Raw genomic sequence first — 18,322 nt, forward strand, 5'->3', positions numbered from 1 at the left:
ACTGACACTTTTCATCGGTTTCAGGGAATTTTTCAGCTAGCTCCTTTCCAATATTTATGAAATAAGAGTTGATAAGATCAGCTTTCTCATTATCATTGGATACTTCGTTGTTGTTTGTGTCTCTGAGGAGGCCAATGTGTTTACTCTTAGATTTACCAGTGGCTTCGTTTACAGTTTTCCAAAATGATTTAGAATCGTTAGTCTCTTCAAATTTATTCATCTAATATTGAGCTTCAGCACTACGCAGCATCTTAGTCACTTTATTTCTAGCAGCTTTGTAATCAGCCCAAGTTTTCTGTGTTGAAGAGGTTCCATCACAGCCTTTCAAAAGTTTATATCTCTTATTCATCTCTTTCCGGATCTCCCCATTCATCCAGGGCAGCGAGCACTTTCTAACTTTGGCTTTGCGTAAAGTGACATGACCCTTAACTATGTCATTATACATACAATCCCAGGCCCAAGTAATATCATCTATGTCGTCAAAGGTAGAGCAACTCCACCACGGAGCACTTTCCAGGTCACTAGGATTTTTTATCATATTTTTAAAATTTTGAATATATTTCACAATAGGCTTTGGATTTCTGGTCTTTAACTTGTAAACAACATAGATGAACTTATGGTCAGCAATGCAGTAATTAATCACATCAGAACTTGAAACCTTGGAGATGTTATTGGTCAGAATTAGGTCTATCAAAGTGTTAGAATGTTCCGAAGTTCATGTAGGTGCCTTAATAATGTTGCGAAAGTTGAAGGATTGAAAGATACGTTTCAATTTATTACCATTACAAGTACGAGAGAGCATGTCAGAGTTAAAGTCACCGGCGATAACAACGTTTCTGCATGTCATCCAAACTTTATCCAAGACTCGGTGGAATTTATCAAAGAATAATGAAGCATCAGGGGTCCGTAAACACAGCCGATGAGTGACCTTTGTGAGTGGGATAGCAAATCAATCTAGATGGTTTCAGTGTCTTCGTCCTCGTATTTGGATAAACGAGTGCAATCTAGAATAGTTTTAAACACGAAGGCGCGCTATATAATGAACTCTTCCCTGGGAAGACCTAGGCTCATTTGTCATTCACCGTTGACGTGTGCGGGTCAAATTCAAATGCTGGTACGCGAACAAAAGGAGCTAATGAGATATCTATTGTTTACTTCCACCAGCATGGTGGCACGAGGTAACGTGCGAACCACCTACTTCGATATCAAATTTACCGCCACAAATAAAGACAGTTTCCATTGGAGAAAGGAAATACAAATCTCAAAGATTCTTGTATTGCAATGAAGACATAAAACAATTTTGAGGAATGCGCCCGCTGTTCACTGCTTTGGAGTAGCTGTAGCTCAAGCTGACTTGACTCTAAGAGTTCTACCTCACACGACGGTTGATTGACAAATGGTCCAGTGGGACCTAAGGCTCCTTTTATAGCGCGCCTTCGGGTTTAAAATGAATGGCGACTCCGCCTCCTCCTTTGTGTGTTCTATCATTTTGTTAGAATCTGGTAACCATCAATATTTAACTCGTCATTATGTATATCCGGTTTCAGATGCGTTTCGGATATGGTTAAAATATCGGGGTTGGTGTGTTCAATGAGTATTTTTACCTCAGCGAGGTTCTTTCGAAGGCCACGTACGTTCGAATGACCGATGGATATCCCATGTTTACCTTTGTCTCTCACCATCTGAAGTGTATCGAAAAGAGAAGAATTAGGTTCTGGGTTAGGGTGTATGTCACCACATAACTGTAGATACACAAGGTTGAAAGCTGCATCGGAGTTGATGTAGTAATTGACTCTCGACTTCCTAAATTTGCGTCGTGATTTAGACACTATTCCAAGATGGCGGAGCTCAACTCGATACGACATACACACCAAAGGGTGGGAAAACCAGGGTTCCTGAAGAATTTCCCTTTCCTCTTTAACATAGGATAAACATGACTCGCAATATGCATAATTTCGCTTTAAAAGTGCCAGGATTGATAACAAATCAATCCAGATGTCCCATTCTAATAAAAAAAGGGAAAAGCTATCAATGCCGATGCGAAGGTAGTTTCTCAAGTCTTTAAGAAAATTATATTGAATGAAAAATTTGAAAGCCAAAAGATGGCCATCGATCGGCTTTGCGATGTTTGTCTTGAGACAAACAAAGATTTAAGTATAGGTTTGTGTGTTTTCGTGAACATTGTGTTATAATGTTATGTAGAAGATGTTAGTGCAGTGCTTAAAAGCGAAATTTCCTTGGAAAATTTGTGCTGGGCATTTTGTTACATATTTCGTTGTCTATCCTGAGCTCCCTCGACGGGGCCGTACAGCTGACGATCATCAAGGCAACCAAAGTGCTGGGGTTCTTTCTCTTTTCTTCTTTTCTCCAAGGAGGAAAGACATAGCTAAACCCTAGATCAAAACTTGACAAATTTATCTCTAATTTTAATTGTTGTTCTTTGAACTTGAAATCTAAACCATGTAAGTGAAAAACACTCCAACTAACTTCTAACTTTTGTTTCTGTTTGTCATCAACTGACGAGGTCGTAGACGAAACTAGTCTTGAAGTTTTCGCAGTAGTGTGTTGAAAGTAGAAGTTAGTTAGAGTGTTTTTCACTTACATGGTTTATATGGCGTTAAGTAATATTTTCTAAGCTTCGGTCAGTATAATTTCACAACGAACTTGAAATCAATTTGCGAGTATTGTGAAAACTTTGCGTTTGAAATATTTTCAAATTGTGCCGGAAAATTATGTTTGCACGCTCTCATCATGACAAATGAGAGCATGCAAATCTCAATTCTTTTATATCTGTCAATATTTTTGTCATTGATCGTGCAAATCATACTCTCTAGAAAATTAAAAAATCACGAACATAATAAGTTGATTATCGCGCACACTTAACTAACTGTTAAAAAAAAAAAGCTTCAGTTATAGGATGATCGATATTGCGATAAAAATCCAACTGTTGTATAGGGATAAACAGTGAAGCCTGATGTTCTCTGTTCAGAAGTTATAGAAGTGTGACGTTAAAAACCGAAATAGATTCATTTTAAAGTAAACCAGGTGATTAGCACTCTATATCAGTTGATAGCTTAGCTTCAATCACTATTTCGCTTCTGCCGGTCTTTCTATCAGAAAAGTTGACTCATCTTCCAAACTTCCCGCAAGTTGTAAGAACTAAAGATCTCACACAGCTATCAACTACTCCCATTAAAGTTGAAAAGCTATTGCGGGAATTAAATTTCAATAAAAGTTGCGGCCTCGATGACATTCATCCAAGGATTTTGAACCATTGTAGTAACTCACTAGCCTCGCCCTTGTCTCCTCTGTTTAATACTTCATTTAATAGCGGTGTAATTCCCGATGACTGGAAAACAGCAAATGTTATTCCGCTTTACAAGAAAGGAGCCAAAGACAAAGTAGAAAACTACAGACCTGTGTCCCTAACCTCAACTGCAAGTAAAATCTGCGAGAAGGTTGTCAGGAAGTCGATTGTAAACTTCAGTCTGGACAGATCATCAAGTCTTCATAAGCGAGCAATTTGGTTTCATTAAAAAGCGTTCTTGCCTTTCACAATTGCTCGATACTTTCCATTCATGGGCCAGAGCAAGAAATGATTCACACAAAGTAGATCTAATTCTACTAGATTTTAAAAACGCATTCGACTCTGTTCCTCATCAGTGTCTCCTGGCGAAGTTGAAGAGACATGGAATTGGTGGAAACCTCCTTAACTGGCTAACCCACTTTATCGTTGGTAGAAAACTGAGTCTCATTCCGTGGGCACTTTTCCCCTTGAACGATAGTCACCTCTGGTGTTTCACAAGGTAGCGTACTTGTGCCGGTCCTTTTTCTTGCTTATGTCAACGACATTACAACTGGCGTAAAGTCAAACATGCGCCTGTTCGCAGATGAAAGCAAGGTCTACAGGATCATTTACGATGAAAACGACGAGAAACAACTCCACTGTGACCTCAACACGCTACAGAAATGGAGCGAAAATTGGCAACTTAGTTTTCACCTTGACAAATGTGAGGTCCTACGTGTTACTCATGTGAGAGATCACACCAGCTATCCTTACGAGCTATCTGGTTGTGCCCTTCAGTGTGTCACCGAAACGAGCGATTTGGGGGTCTCATTGTCTTCAAATCTATCCTGGAACACCCATACGCAGAAAGTTGTAAATAAAGCCACTAAGATTGTGGGTTTCCTTAAGAGGAATGTTGGTGCAGGGAACAAGGAAGTCTTTTATCGTCTGTGCAAGGCCTTGGTTATACCCATTCTGGAATATGCTGTCCCTCTCTGGCCACCATATTTACAAAAGAACATTGATGCTCTTGCACGAGTACAAGATAGGGCCTCGAAATACGCTCTCTCGATGTCATCTAGGGACTCGCCTTACGAAGAAAGGCTGGCAATGCTTGGGTGGTACAGTCTTCAATCAAGGAGATCTTATCTATCCTTGCTAGAGTGCTACAAGACTATTCATGGTCTGAACTGTAATGATTATTTTGAATTTAATAGCTTTAGTAAAACAAGATCAAACCATTCATTTGAATTAAGACAGCCATTAGCTAGAGTAAATTGTTTTTTGCACACATTCTTTGTTAGAGTTGTGAAACAGTGGAATGCTCTTCCTTAAGATATAGTGCACGAACAGGATTTTAACATTTTTCGTAGTAAACTTAGAAAGTATTGTAAAATTTCGTAAAATATGTATCTATATATATATATATATAGCGGTTATAAATTAATGACAGGAAGATCGTTTCGCCGTTACTCTGAGTTTCACGCAGCTTGCGCTGCGATCGTCAGACGGTTTATATAGATATACTTTTTTTTTTACCTATTTCTTAATGACTCTTTAATTTTACATTGTAGTATAATTATATATTTTATGTTTTATGTAGGGAGCGTCCTTGATAGGGAAAACCTCCGACGCTTCCTTTTATGTATGCTTATAATAAAATTGATTGATTTGAAAGAAAGAGGCTTCATTTGTACTGTGATCGATTATGTGACGAGAATCCAACTTTCCAAAGCTATGAACACTGAAGATCTTTTCCTCGAATGTATTTGATAATTTATCAGTTCCTAGCATTTCCAGCGATTTTCATGTTAAATACATTTGATAACAGTTTTAATTTTTCATTTAAATAATCCCAAATTGGCAGTAGAAGTGTTTGATACTTAGGGGGGGACCAAAGGGGTCAATGGAGAGATTTTACCCCCCATCGCACAGATCACGATGACAAACATTCTGGCCGGTATGCTCTGAAATTCAAATTTGACACAGCTATACCTTCTCCTCCCTCACCCCTCCCATTTGAAAAATGTTTCCAAAACCCCAGATCCTAAGAATACAAAATAGTATACAAGTGGTGAAATGTCTATGGTGTTATCTGCACACGATAACAAACAAGGCCGTGTTACCCTTAGAAATATGAAATTTCCCCGAATTCCGAGAAATCAGGTAATTTTGACATCAAATGCACAAAATTTCAGTCGTTTTTAAAGAAATATCTTTATCTCATGCTGGAGCAACCAGAATTCTAAAATTAGCGGGAAACAAGCTTGTCAAGCTTGCAGTTGTTTGAAGAAGAGAAGGAAAATTCTACGCCATATAGAATTCTTTTCTGTTAGCGCTTTCTAAGTGCAAGTTTCTTACAATTGTCTGAGGAAAAGGGGAAACAAAAAGGTAAAACCCGCGGTAATTGCCGCTGCGAGTTTTCAGGAGAGTGTCTTCCAGGTGCACGGATCCTACAACGTAGATGTGACCTAGGTTCATTTTCCCCCTCTCTCCCCTCCCAAAAATAAGTATTAATCGTTGGTGATTATTGAAAGCCAAGCTAGATCCTCTCCTTGATGTCATTTGCTTGTTACCATATTTTAGTTACCGGATTAACACTCTCTAAGGTGAGACTAGAGCAAACTACCCATCCATTTTGTCCGTTTCCCTACCTATTATATCAGTGCGTATTTTTGTCTCTGATCATGCAGATCACACCTGCAAGAAAATGAAAAGTTCATGGGGACAATGGGCCAATTTTCACGCACAGATAGCTTACTGTTTCAAGACAGCAAGTTCAGTTGTACCATGATCAGGAAATCCAACCTTCCAAAAGGGATGAACGTGGTAAAGTCTGACGTTGCATTAAATGTTTAAATAATTAAATATTTCGTTTTTTGGATGCTCAAATCCATCATTAGTTATAAATTAAGGTGTTACGTTTCAATCCGAAATACAGTCACTTAGTTTTGCTGATATTTTTCTCTTCGATGATGCAAATCACAACAGCCAGAAAATGAAAGTTTATGACGACAGTGAGCCGCTTATCGCGCAAAGATAGCTTACCGTTTAAAGAGAGAAACTTCGATCAGTTGTGTTGTGATAGATCTTGTGGTGCAAATCCAACCGTTCCAGCGAGAAACAGTGAAGCCTTACTTTCCCTGTAAAAAAAAAGGCACATTTTAAAATTTATTTTGGCCTGTTCAAATCCATCATTAATTATACAATTGTGACGTACAAAACCGAAATGCTATGCACTTATTGACTGAGTGGTCGGGCCGGACGGGAAAATGTTGGCTCTAGGTCACGACGTACGGACCTCGCTGCGCTCGGTCTGTGCTTCATAAATGGGAGGCAAAAATTTTCGCGTCCGACCCGACCAAACTCAGTGAATAAACATTATGTGATCTTACCATTAACATTCCACTGACTAAAAATCTAGGACACAATAGTTAGGTACACGAGCGCAAAAAAATTGTTTTGCATTAAATCTTTTCCTTTATATTTTCGATTTTGAGCACAGAGAGGGGGGAGGGGAGGGGCGGGCGGGGCGGAGGGAATAACAATACAGCGTGAAAGCGGAAGTTTCGGAAGGCTGGGAAAAGTCCTGACTGCAAATCAGTACTTTCGGTTATTTCATTCAAGCATCAGCCAGATAGTCAACATCTTGGTAAGTGCGATTGATAATCTTTTATAGTCACTCGGTTTTAGTCAGCTGTAGTTATTGATTAACTCTAAAGAGGTAAGACTCTGGTGGGAAAGCCCAGTGAGTGCTTTTCGATCATTGTGTGTGCACTTTGTAGTTATGTCGCGGTGTGAAAGAATCGTCACTACACGAGCGAAATACAATCGTCTTACAGCGACTTTTTTAAACCTCTGTGGCTTTATACCCCATGATTTATCCTCATTAGCTAAGATTATTGAGTATCGCTCACTTTGAGAGGCTGATGATCAAAAAACTAAAATCAGACCTGTTTATGATGTGGACTGTCCCTCGCTGATATCATAGGAAATTCGTGGTGCTTTATATATCCAGTGGCTATAATCTGCATCGGTAATTAGCTTGACCTTGTTTTGGAGTGTTCAACGAACGAATCAAAGATCTCAGTAAATACGAATTGAGTTTCCGTTTTGTACTCAAGCATTTCATAGCCGAGATACCCTTCGCTGAAATCTTTGGATTTTTGCAGTTCTACGGTACAGACTTTTCCTAAGGGCGTTATCTGTTTCTATGTTTGTTAAAGCGCCTGAATCTCGAAGAAGATAAGTCAGGCTATGGCACTGCACGGACGCTCACGAAGAGAGATGTTTTAAATTCATTTTTTCTTGGAGAAACTGAAACTTGTTGAATTCTGGCTATACAACATCATTGATTTCCCAAGATTATGAATCACTCTGATGAATTGCTAACGCTTCAAACGTCAGCTCTAAGGTGGATAAAACGTGAAGACATTGGTAGCTCATGTGAATTTGGGTTTTGAACTTTATGAAGTCACGTGAAAACTGGGCAGATCACGTTGGTTCACGCCACGCACATGAAAAATCACTTATTAGGTAGAAAATTCGAACCTCCTTACAGTTATCTAGATCGTATTCGATAGTTGATTAGTTCCTATATCAGTGATTTTGTTAAATACTTTGAAGAATCACAAATTGCCAGCAGCAGTGTTTGTTTCATTCCCGATTTTTTATTTTTTTTTTTGAGGGTAGTGGGCAGCTGTACACAGGCTAGTATTTTTGTCTTCGATTATGCAAATCGCACCCGCTAAAAAATGAAAAGCTCACGACTGACAATGAGTTGATTATCCCGCACAGAGTACTAACCGTTTAAAGAAAGAAACTTTAGTTGAACTGTGATCGATCTTGTGATGAAAATCAAACCATTCAAAGGGCTGAACACTGAAGCCTGACGTTCCCAGTTGAAAAAGAATAACATTGATTATTTTGGCGCGTTTAAATCCATCATAAAAGTAATAAAAGTGTGACCTACAAAACCGAAATAAATTCACCGAAATAAAGCTCTCTTGTGTAAACTACTCATTAGCTCTCCATATCTATCTCCTCCTTCTTTCTCCCGTGGTATTCAATTTCTGTTTTGAATTTTCAAAAATGTGGAGTTTTACCCTCGCCATCTTCTGTGGAATTAGAGATATATTTCTAAGTTATAGTTTCAAAAGTGTTTTGAAATGCCAATCATTACTTCAAGTCTCGTACATATTGAATCACTTGGGGGGAAAATAATCTTTTGATATTTTTCGCGATTCCATTTGATTTTTGATCAGTTCCTAGTTTCAGTGATCTTGTGAAATACTCTTGATCACAGTGTTTATTTTTCGTTCAAATAATCACAAATTGGCAGTAACATTGTTTGATACTTGTGGGGGGGAGGAGGGGCATCCGAAGAAGTCTTTGGAGAGATTTTACCCCCTATCTCACAATTTATAATTGTAAGGCATTCTGTATCCTCTTAAAGTCAAGCTTGACACAGTTCTGCACCTCCTAGCCCTCCCGTGTGAAAAATATCCCAACACTTCAGATACTTAATAATTAGTCCGTGAGTGCGAGCTGGATACGGGATGGCTTTAAACAATCTCGTATCCAGCAAACGTGAAAGCAATAATTGTTTTATTACATTTCATTGAATCTTTAACGTTTGGATCTTTTTCAGAAAAAGTTTTCAGTTTCCAACACACATTTCAATGCATTTCCATACAAGATAAATCGAAAATGAGTATTAAAGCACTTGAATGAACCAATTCGAACACTAGAAACGCAATATTCAGAACTGGTTATGATGAAAAGAAAAGCTGTGGGGTATAAATGGTGTTACCTCCACATGATTGCAAACGATTACAACGAGTATATATATAATGCGGTGTGGGTCTTTTACTGCTGATTACAGACTATTAAAATGAACCCATCATTCTCAAATGCGGTTTATTTGGCTCTGGCCATGTAGTCTTGGAAGTCAAATTTCCCCGAATTCCGAGAAAAATCAGGTAATTTTGACATCAAATACAAAAAAAAAAAAAAAAAAAGAAAAAAAAACAGTCGTGTTCATAGGAATCTTTCCATCTTACCTGAGGGAAACAGAAATACTAAATTAAAAGGGAAGCAAGCTTTTTACCGTGTACTTCTCATGATGCTCGTTGTACTTGCCATGGCGCCAAACTAAGCTCGCACAGAATTTTGGTCGAAGGCGCGAAGCGTTAGAAATATAAACAAACATCTAACAAGAAGACTTTTTATGGCGATTTTAAGTGAAAATCAGCGGAAAGTGGAAAGAATTATTGAGGGTAGTTATAGTGTTTTTATATCTGGAAAAGCCGGCAGTGGAAAATCGTTCTTTCTGCGATATATTATAGAGAAAATTCCACGGAAAGGACTACATTGTTTTGTAACAGCACCAACTGGCATCGCTGCACAGAACATCGGTGGTATAACCATCCATTCATTCGTATATATTGTCAACGGTAACAGTGTGATGCGACTTTTCATAAAAGTTTTCCAATATTCTGTTGAATACAAAAAGATTTAAGTTACTTTAGCTTGAAAAATTCAAAATAAAGCCTTATATGCTTGTCATAATAGCAGTCATTCCAACGGTTTTCTTTGTTTTGAAATTTGAAAGCGAACAGATTAACTTTAAATGATAATAAACACTTTAAATACTTACATTTTGTTATGGAAATCACTGCAAGTCGAGCGTGAAAGTAGTTCGCGATCCCTTATAAATTTGTTCTTGCTGTTACATTTCTCTTCCGAGCAACGAGCGCTGTTCCTAGCAATTTACAACACGTTTCAAACGGCTGAATTCCAACGGTCTCACTCCCCGTTGTTTTTCGCCACTCCGGGGCTCGTCCAGAAAACTCTCGCGCCTTCGGCACTCGCCTGCGATACAAAGCGTCAACGGTAAACAATACTAAAAAAGAAAATGGCGGAAATTCTAACTTGCGAATGAACAACGAATAAAACCAGGTTAAAAAAAATAATGTTTTGCCATGTTCCCTTGGCCTAACGTTCCCTTTTGATGATGGAGGAGAACATTTTTTTATTTTTGCATGCTCAAATACATTTTTAGTTATAAAAGTGTGACGCACAAAACCAACTGAAATACTAGTAATAAACTCAATCAATAAGTATCTTTCATTACATCGCTCGCAGCGCCCGTGGGCGAGATAAAGCGAATCTTGTTTTTCGATTGGCTACCCGAGTGGGCAAGGTGGGCTCATCTTGCCCGCTCGGGATTTCCCGCACTGATCCAGCGTATGAAAAAATTGAATTAGAACTAAGTTGGTAATTCTTGGACAATTTCGGCGATGGAAACGCAAAAAGCGGCACAAGATAGTCAAAACAAAGAAAACAGAAGCGACTCTCGTGAGTTTGTTGTGCTGCAAAGACAGTTGGCTTTCTTTCCCGTTTCTTGAAGTAAACAAGTTATATTAATATTCTTAATTCTTACTAATGCGAAATCTTTTTGCAGTATGATAAATATTTTATTAACCGAGCTTGTGAGGTCAAGATGGCTGGATATTAACATCGTTCTTTTCTCGCATTTTCATGGACCTTGACTTCGTCTCTTTCCATAAGAATTTTAAAAAAGAAACTCGGCCAATATCCAGCCATCTTGACCTCACGTTCGGTTAATAACGCATATATCATATGACCACTAATTGTTGAAAATCTGAATCTGACGCGGAAGACGGGCACACCAGCACGAAAGAAAATTCTGTAATAAAAATTTTCCTTTAATTTTTTTTTGATTAGCCTAGAGGAGGGAAGGAGATAAACTAAGACACAAATGATCTGGATCCCCAAAACACTGTGGAAGCCGAAGTTTCGGAAGGTTGGGGAAAGTCCCAACTGTAATGCATTATTTTTGTTGTTTCACTTTCAAAACATCAGCCACAGTTATAGTTCTTTAGTAACTCTAGAGAGGTGAGGAGCTTATGGGAACGCCCAGTAACTGCTCTTTCGATCTTTGTGTTTGCGCTTGTTATGTCACACTGTGAAAGAATCTCTAAACGTCAGCTTTACGATGGCCAATTTGCGTTAACAACTTAGTTGACTAAACCAAATTATTTTGTTTTATCCCCGTCGAAGCATGTAGGACTAAAGTTTGTTTACTTACCGCCTTGATAAATGTTATTTAACGTAATTACACGTGATGGACATTCTCATAGAAAACGCAACAACAAATGCTGTTTCACTTTTACATCACGTGATAAGATGAAAGAACGACAAAGCTAGATCCAATGACAAATGGTAAATACCACAGCGTACACTATTGAGTTATAGATGCCGCGGGAGGTTGCTAAGCAGGAAGGAAGCGTAAAAGTCGCGCGAGGCGATAGCCGAAAGCGACTTTAGCTTCTTGAGTGCTTAGCATTCCTCCCACGTGCATCCTTAACCTAATAGTGTACAATGTGGCGTTTACCATTTTTTTTTTATAACATAATATTGATACATTGCATCAAAAGAGTTTTCTTTTATTAAACAATTCCTACGTGACTAGAAAAACAAGCGCGCGCGGAAAACTAGTCTTTGCATTTGCTCACGTCAGCAGCGTACACCCATGGGCAAATGGTGGACGCTGAATTAACCAATCAGAGCGCGCGCTTTACTTTGGTGATGCTATGAAATCACTTGGATAACAGTTTACTTTCACAGCGTAACAGCCACACAGTCCGTTTTCAAAAAATCTGTGGTCAAGGTTATTTTATAAGTTTCACCGAATTTACTCGATTGATTTCTTCGGCTTTCCCAATTCAAGTCCATTTTCCATTTATTTCTTATTCTAAGTCGATATTGTGAACTCTATACTTGATAGCTCTTTCAGCTCAATACTGAAAAAAGTCGACCCTACCAGTTTTTTCAAGTTTACATATAGCTTCCTTTTCGTTGTGACTCAAAGTAAATCCAGACTATCTAGTCATTGGTTGACTTGTGTAACTAAAAATTAAATGTTTCCCTAATTTGAATCAAATAACAGGAAAGGATAGCAATGGAAAACCTAACGATAGAAACCATGATAACTTCCTTGAGCATAGCCATCCCTATTGCCGTGTACCTGCTAAACTCAGATCGTGTTCAGAAGGCTACTGAAATATTCAGCGAATGCTTGATTTTACTAAATAACACCAACCAGAACAGCAAAGACCAATTTATTTCACCATGTTACAACACCATCTACACACTTCTCTTTTGCGCTTATCTTCGTATCTCCGACTACATAAATGCAGAAAGATACGGAAGGAAACTTCTTGTCCTATGCAACGAGTCTGGTCCCTTAGTAGGAGAAGGAGATATAACCATGGCCCTAGCAGGGGTAGTTGAGAGTCAAAAGAGGTTTATAGAAGCCAAACAACTTTATGAAAAAACGGTAAATATAAAGAGACAAACTGGTGATAAAATTGGAGAAGCAAACGCCTGTGAAAGACTCGGATATATTTTTTATGAACTTTGCGAAAACGTAAGAGCGAAAAAGTATTTTGAGAGAGCCCTTGCCATAACAACCAAAATTGACGACAAAAGGGGAGAAGCATCGTGTTATGGAAACCTAGGAGCGTTGCTTAAATCGCTTGGGGAATACAACAATGCTATCGAGCATCTCAAAAAAGGGGTTATCATCAGAACTGAAATTGGCGACAGGAAAGGAGAGGCAATCGACTACGGAAACCTAGGTACTGTGTTTCAGTCGCTCGGACAATACGACAAGGCTAAAGAGTATTACAAAAAAGCGCTTGTCATCAGAACTGAAATTGGCGATAGGGAAGGAGAGGCAGCCGACTACGGAAACCTAGGTACTCTGTTTCAGTCGCTCGGGAAATACGACATCGCGAAAGAGTATCTGAAAAGAGCGCTTGTCATCAAAACTGAAATTGGCGACAGGAAAGGAGAGGCAGCAGCTTACGGAAACCTAGGTACTGTGTTTCAGTCGCTCGGGCAATACGACAAAGCTAAAGAGTATTACAAAAAAGCGCTTGTCATCAGAACTAAAATTGGCGACAGGGAAGGAGAGGCAGCCGACTACGGAAACCTAGGTACTGTGTTTCAGTCACTCGGGGAGTACGACAAGGCTCATGAGTATTACGAAAAAGCGCTTGTCATCAGCACTGAAATTGGTGACAGGAAAGGAGAGGCAGCCGACTACGGAAACCTTGGTACTGTGTTCCAGTCCCTCGGGAAATTTGACAAGGCTAAAGAGTATTACAAAAAAGCGCTTGTCATCAGAACTAAAATTGGCGACAGGGAAGGAGAGGCAGCCGACTACGGAAACCTAGGTACTGTGTTTCATTCGCTCGGGAAATACGACATGGCTAAAGAGTATCTCAAAAAAGCGCTCGTCATCAGAACTGAAATTGGCGACAGGAAAGGAGAGGCAGCCGACTACGGAAACCTAGGTACTGTGTTTCATTCGCTCGGGAAATACGACATGGCTAAAGAGTATCTCAAAAGAGCGCTTGTCATCAGAACTGAAATCGGCGACAAAGGAGGAGAGGCAGCAGCCTACGTAAACCTAGGTTCTGTGTTTCAGTCGCTCGGACAATACGAGAAGGCTAAAGAGTATTGCGAAAAAGCGCTTGCCATCAAAACTGAAATTGGCGACAGGAAAGGAGAGGCAGCCGACTACGGAAACCTAGGTTCTGTGTTTCAGTCGCTCGGGCAATACGAGAAGGCTAAAGAGTATTGCGAAAAAGCGCTTGCCATCAAAACTGAAATTGGCGACAGGAAAGGAGAGGCAGCCGACTACGGAAACCTAGGTACTGTGTTTCAGTCACTCGGGGAGTACGACAAGGCTCATGAGTATTACGAAAAAGCGCTTGTCATCAGCACTGAAATTGGTGACAGGAAAGGAGAGGCAGCCGACTACGGAAACCTAGGTACTGTGTTCCAGTCCCTCGGGAAATTTGACAAGGCTAAAGAGTATCTGAAAAGAGCGCTTGTCATCAAAACTGAAATTGGCGACAAAGAAGGAGAGGCAGCCGACTACGGAAACCTAGGTACTTTGTTTCAGTCGATTGGGAAATACGACAAGGCTATCGAGTTTCACGAAAAAGCGCTTTTCATCAGAACTGAAATTGGCGACAAAGGAGGAGAGGCAGCAGATTACGGAAACCTAGGTACTGTGTTTCAGTCACTCGGGCAATACGACAAGGCTAAAGAGTATTACGAAAAAGCGGTTGTCATCAGAACTGAAATTGGCGACAGGAATGGAGAGGCAACCGACTACGGAAACCTAGGTACTGTGTATCAGTCGCTCGGGCAATACGATAAGGCTAAAGATTATTTCGAGAAAGCGCTTGTTATCAGAACTGAAATTGGTGATAAGGCAGGCGAGGCAGCAGATCTTACAAACCTTGGAATATTGTATAGAAATCTCGGAGATTATGAAGGTTCGGAAGTATGCTTGGAGAAAGCATTATCCATATCCAGAAATACTGGAGATAGATTAACAGAGTTCCATATTTTGAAAGGTTACGCCGTTTTGTATTTATTAAAAAACAAAATCAAAGACTCCCTTTCATGTCTTCATATATGTATTGAAAAGTATGAGGAGATGAGGTATTTCTTGGGCGGCACTGATGAGTTCAAAACATCATTTCTGGAAGACTCAGGAATTTTTCCCTACAAGCTGCTAAGTACTTTGCTTTGTGTCACCGGAAATGTTCGTGATGCTCTTTATGTTGAGGAGTTAAGTCGAGCGAGAGGCTTATCGAACTTGATGGCAGAGAAGTACTCGGTAGAAACGCACATCTCTGCTAATCCACAATCTTGGTTTGGCATTGAAAACATTTTGAGAGGGGAAAAGAATTGTACTTGTCTTTACATTTCTTATTTTCAAAATGACTTGCATTTGTGGATCTTAAAAACAAGCGGGGCCATTTATTTTAAACGAATATCACAAGAAGAGAATCTCTTTCGGGCTGGGTTGTCCAGAGACTTTCCTTTGAGTCAATTTTTGGCTGATAACTTCCGGAGTCTTGGTATTTTGCCCACTGAAGACTGTGAAGATCGGTCTTTAAATATTATTGAGTCGCAACCTCTTACCGACGAGAAAAAAAGCTTTGCAAGGGTGCGACTGGTAGAGGAGGACGAGAAAGTTATTTCAAGTCTATCGTTGTGTTACAAAATCTTTATTGCCCCAGTTTATGATTTGCTTGAGGAGCTTGAAGTTATTATTGTTCCGCACAGTAATTTGTACAAAGTTCCCTTTGCCGCCCTGAGTGAAAAAGAGGGGGCCAAATACCTCTCGGAGACGCATAGGATCCGTGTCATTCCTTCTTTGACGATACTCAAGATCACTCAAGACAGTCCAGAGGACTATCACAGCAACACTGGTGCCTTGATAATAGGCAATCCCAAGGTTGATTGGTTGCTGCCATTGCCAGGTGCTAAAAAGGAAGCGGAGATGGTCGGACAACTCGTGGACGTTCCGCCCCTGGTAGAAGAGGAAGCAACGAAGCAGGCAGTTCTCGAAAGGATAAGTTCAGTAAGCCTGATACATTTCGCTGCCCATGGCAACGCCGAAAGGGGAGAAATTGCTCTCGCCCCCATTCCTCCTTTCAACAGTCGAGATGTTATCCCACCAAAGGAGGCTTACATGTTAACGATGGCTGATGTCTCACGAGTGAAAGTCAGAGCTAAACTGGTGGTACTTAGCTGCTGTCACAGTGGAAGTGGACAGATAAGAGCTGAGGGAGTTATTGGAATTGCCCGTGCATTCTTAGGATCTGGTGCTCGGTCGGTGTTAGTTGCACTTTGGGCCATTCCAGACTCAGCAACAGAGCAGCTGATGAGACAATTCTACGAACATCTCGTTGAAGGAGAAAGTGCCAGTGAGTCTCTTCATCAGGCCATGAAGTGGATGAGAAATAACGGCTTTACCAAAGTGTCTGAGTGGGCTTCGTTTACGCTGATTGGAGGTGATGTGAGGCTCGATTTTGACGAACTGAGGTAAGATTCATTCATAAAAGGTAATAGAAGGTGGCTATGGCTTACCAGTCGCTAATGATTAAAGCCAACCATCTGTGACCTTGAATATAAAGGCTAGTTTGATATTTACTTGGTTTTGGAGAGTAACAATTGACGCTCTCTGTTTGGTGTTAAATATAGATTCTTGAAAGTGCCTCACCATTAATCAGATATACATGTAAGCGGAAACCATTCGTTTTCCTACGTTTTCCTATTGCGCCTGTTGTGATTGTATTTTGTTTTATAATTTGTTCTTATTTTCATTCGTTGCAGGAAAAAAGGCCTTGACAGTTAAATGGCGACTGATGACTCTAAGGAAACAGAGCCAAGAGACTTGTGGATGGATGAATTAAATAGAATAAGTAGAGAACAGACTCTAAATATTTTCTCACCTTCTAGTTCAAGTGAAAGGCAATTTTTGATGTTTTATTATTGAGTATTCGGCATCTTGAAATATTTATCCGGAGATAAATTTGGATATTTTGTGTTTTTTCTTTCCCAATGTTCCTCCGATGGACGTATTGCTTAGGCACTCGGGCAATGTTTTATCCTTCAAAAAAATTACAATTTTAAATGATGTTCTGGTTCATTAGTCTCGTCTGTTAAATTTGTCAAAACGAAAACGAGGCCGTCTCCAGAAGTGTCACTGTGATTTAGTTAGCAATTTTCAAGTGGTGAAAGAAAAATGTGTTTACAGCGCCAGCAACGTGACAACTCAATTTAACAACTAAAATTAAAAATCTACTGGCATATCCGAGCAGCCTGGGAGTCACACAAAGCGTGAGAAAAAAAATTACATTGTACCATGTGCACGGAGCATTGTTGACATGATACCTTTTTGTAAAGTACAATCATTACAATTTAAGTGTTAAACGAGCGACCTAAGTCTGCAAGGGTTTACTCCAAAGCCATTTCGTAGGATTAGTCAACAGAACCCTTTAAGTACGGTATTATAGGGCTGATTTTGATGTAGCATCTTTACAGAAACCCTTTCTTGGACACCGGCTTGAAATATCGAGAAAAGAGAATACATGAACCTCAAAATAGGACCAGGACAAATGTCTATTGTATGATTTTTATGAAGTGGAAAAAATTATGGTGGAATCATTTTGACTCTTGTTCGATAAGTCATTTGTAGATTGCAATTAAGGAGATGATGTCTGTTCGCATGCTCATATTAACAATTGCCTTTAATTTTTGCCTTTTTAAATTTTGCTGTTATGGCCATCAGCGCTTTCTTCTCGTTTCCACGTATTTTCTGATCATTCCGCGGAAAATACACACGATGCCCTTTTTTGGATGTGGCCTATGTAACTTTCTTAAAGGAAAGTAGTTAAGCAACTGTTTCTGTAACCACCCGAACGAGTAAAAATAAATGGTAGCTTAAGATACGTCTTAGAAAATCTCTTGAACGTTTGACTCCGGCAATCAGCTAGCAGAGTAAAGCAGTAGCGGCAAGGAAACGGGATAAGGGATACATCTGGCGGGACTCGGTACCCTAGATAAAGGGTCTCCATGCTGTTCACTGACGCTTTCCGAGCTGAAACTAGAAGTGAAGGGCATGATCGCGATAAGTTTCCTCTCTATCCATGTTACTTGATACTCATTTTCCAACGCCAAATTTGTGATACTAAAAAAGCGAGGGTTTCTAGTATTCTGGGATCATTTCTTATTCCAGTATCAAACGTTTTCATATGAGAATGACCATACCCTACTATGTGAGCCAAGCAAATTTTCCATCGTGAAGATTATCTAAAGGATTATGATTTTATAAGGTTATGAAATCATGCTGAATAATCCAAACATGATAGCTGAACTATAAGTATTGGTGCTTGATAGATCAAGTACCTCATTATTATGAACGTTAACAGCTGACTGACCGAGACTAATACCCGTTTAGAGGAGCAGAAGGTGTATCTTTCCGCACGGCCTTTAGAGAGGGAGGATCACAGGGGGGTCACAGCTCCCACTTTCCGTGTCACGTTCTCCGGCCTCCAGCGCTTTAGCGGCCTTTTACCTTCCCACTCCCGCCCTTCATTGAACTACTCCCATCTTTAGGTTAATAAAAGAGATCAGAAA

At 39.7% G+C, this 18,322-nt stretch overlaps 2 protein-coding genes across 3 annotated transcripts; both read left to right on the forward strand.

Moving 5' to 3' along the window:
- Positions 1-3,874: 3,874 nt before the first annotated feature.
- LOC148717873 (uncharacterized) lies at positions 3,875-4,621 on the forward strand. Its single transcript, XM_088742428.1, has one exon. It carries the CDS (start codon positions 3,875-3,877, stop codon positions 4,619-4,621), a length of 747 nt encoding a protein of 248 aa, XP_088598554.1.
- Positions 4,622-12,080: 7,459 nt separating this feature from the next.
- Positions 12,081-17,634, forward strand: LOC148717874 (uncharacterized). 2 transcript variants are annotated; one of them, XM_088742312.1, is made up of 2 exons: positions 12,081-16,225; positions 16,517-17,634. In XM_088742312.1, exons 1-2 carry the CDS (start codon positions 12,273-12,275, stop codon positions 16,536-16,538), a joined length of 3,975 nt encoding a protein of 1,324 aa, XP_088598438.1. In that variant the 5' UTR covers positions 12,081-12,272; the 3' UTR covers positions 16,539-17,634. The 2 variants fall into 2 exon arrangements, with proteins under 2 accessions (XP_088598438.1, XP_088598440.1); XM_088742314.1 differs by lacking the exon at positions 16,517-17,634 and having other exon boundaries at positions 12,081-16,229.
- The last annotated feature ends 688 nt before the right edge of the window (positions 17,635-18,322 follow it).

This window comes from Stylophora pistillata, chromosome 13 (assembly GCF_964205215.1).
Source record: "Stylophora pistillata chromosome 13, jaStyPist1.2, whole genome shotgun sequence".
Taxonomy (NCBI): domain Eukaryota; kingdom Metazoa; phylum Cnidaria; class Anthozoa; order Scleractinia; family Pocilloporidae; genus Stylophora; species Stylophora pistillata.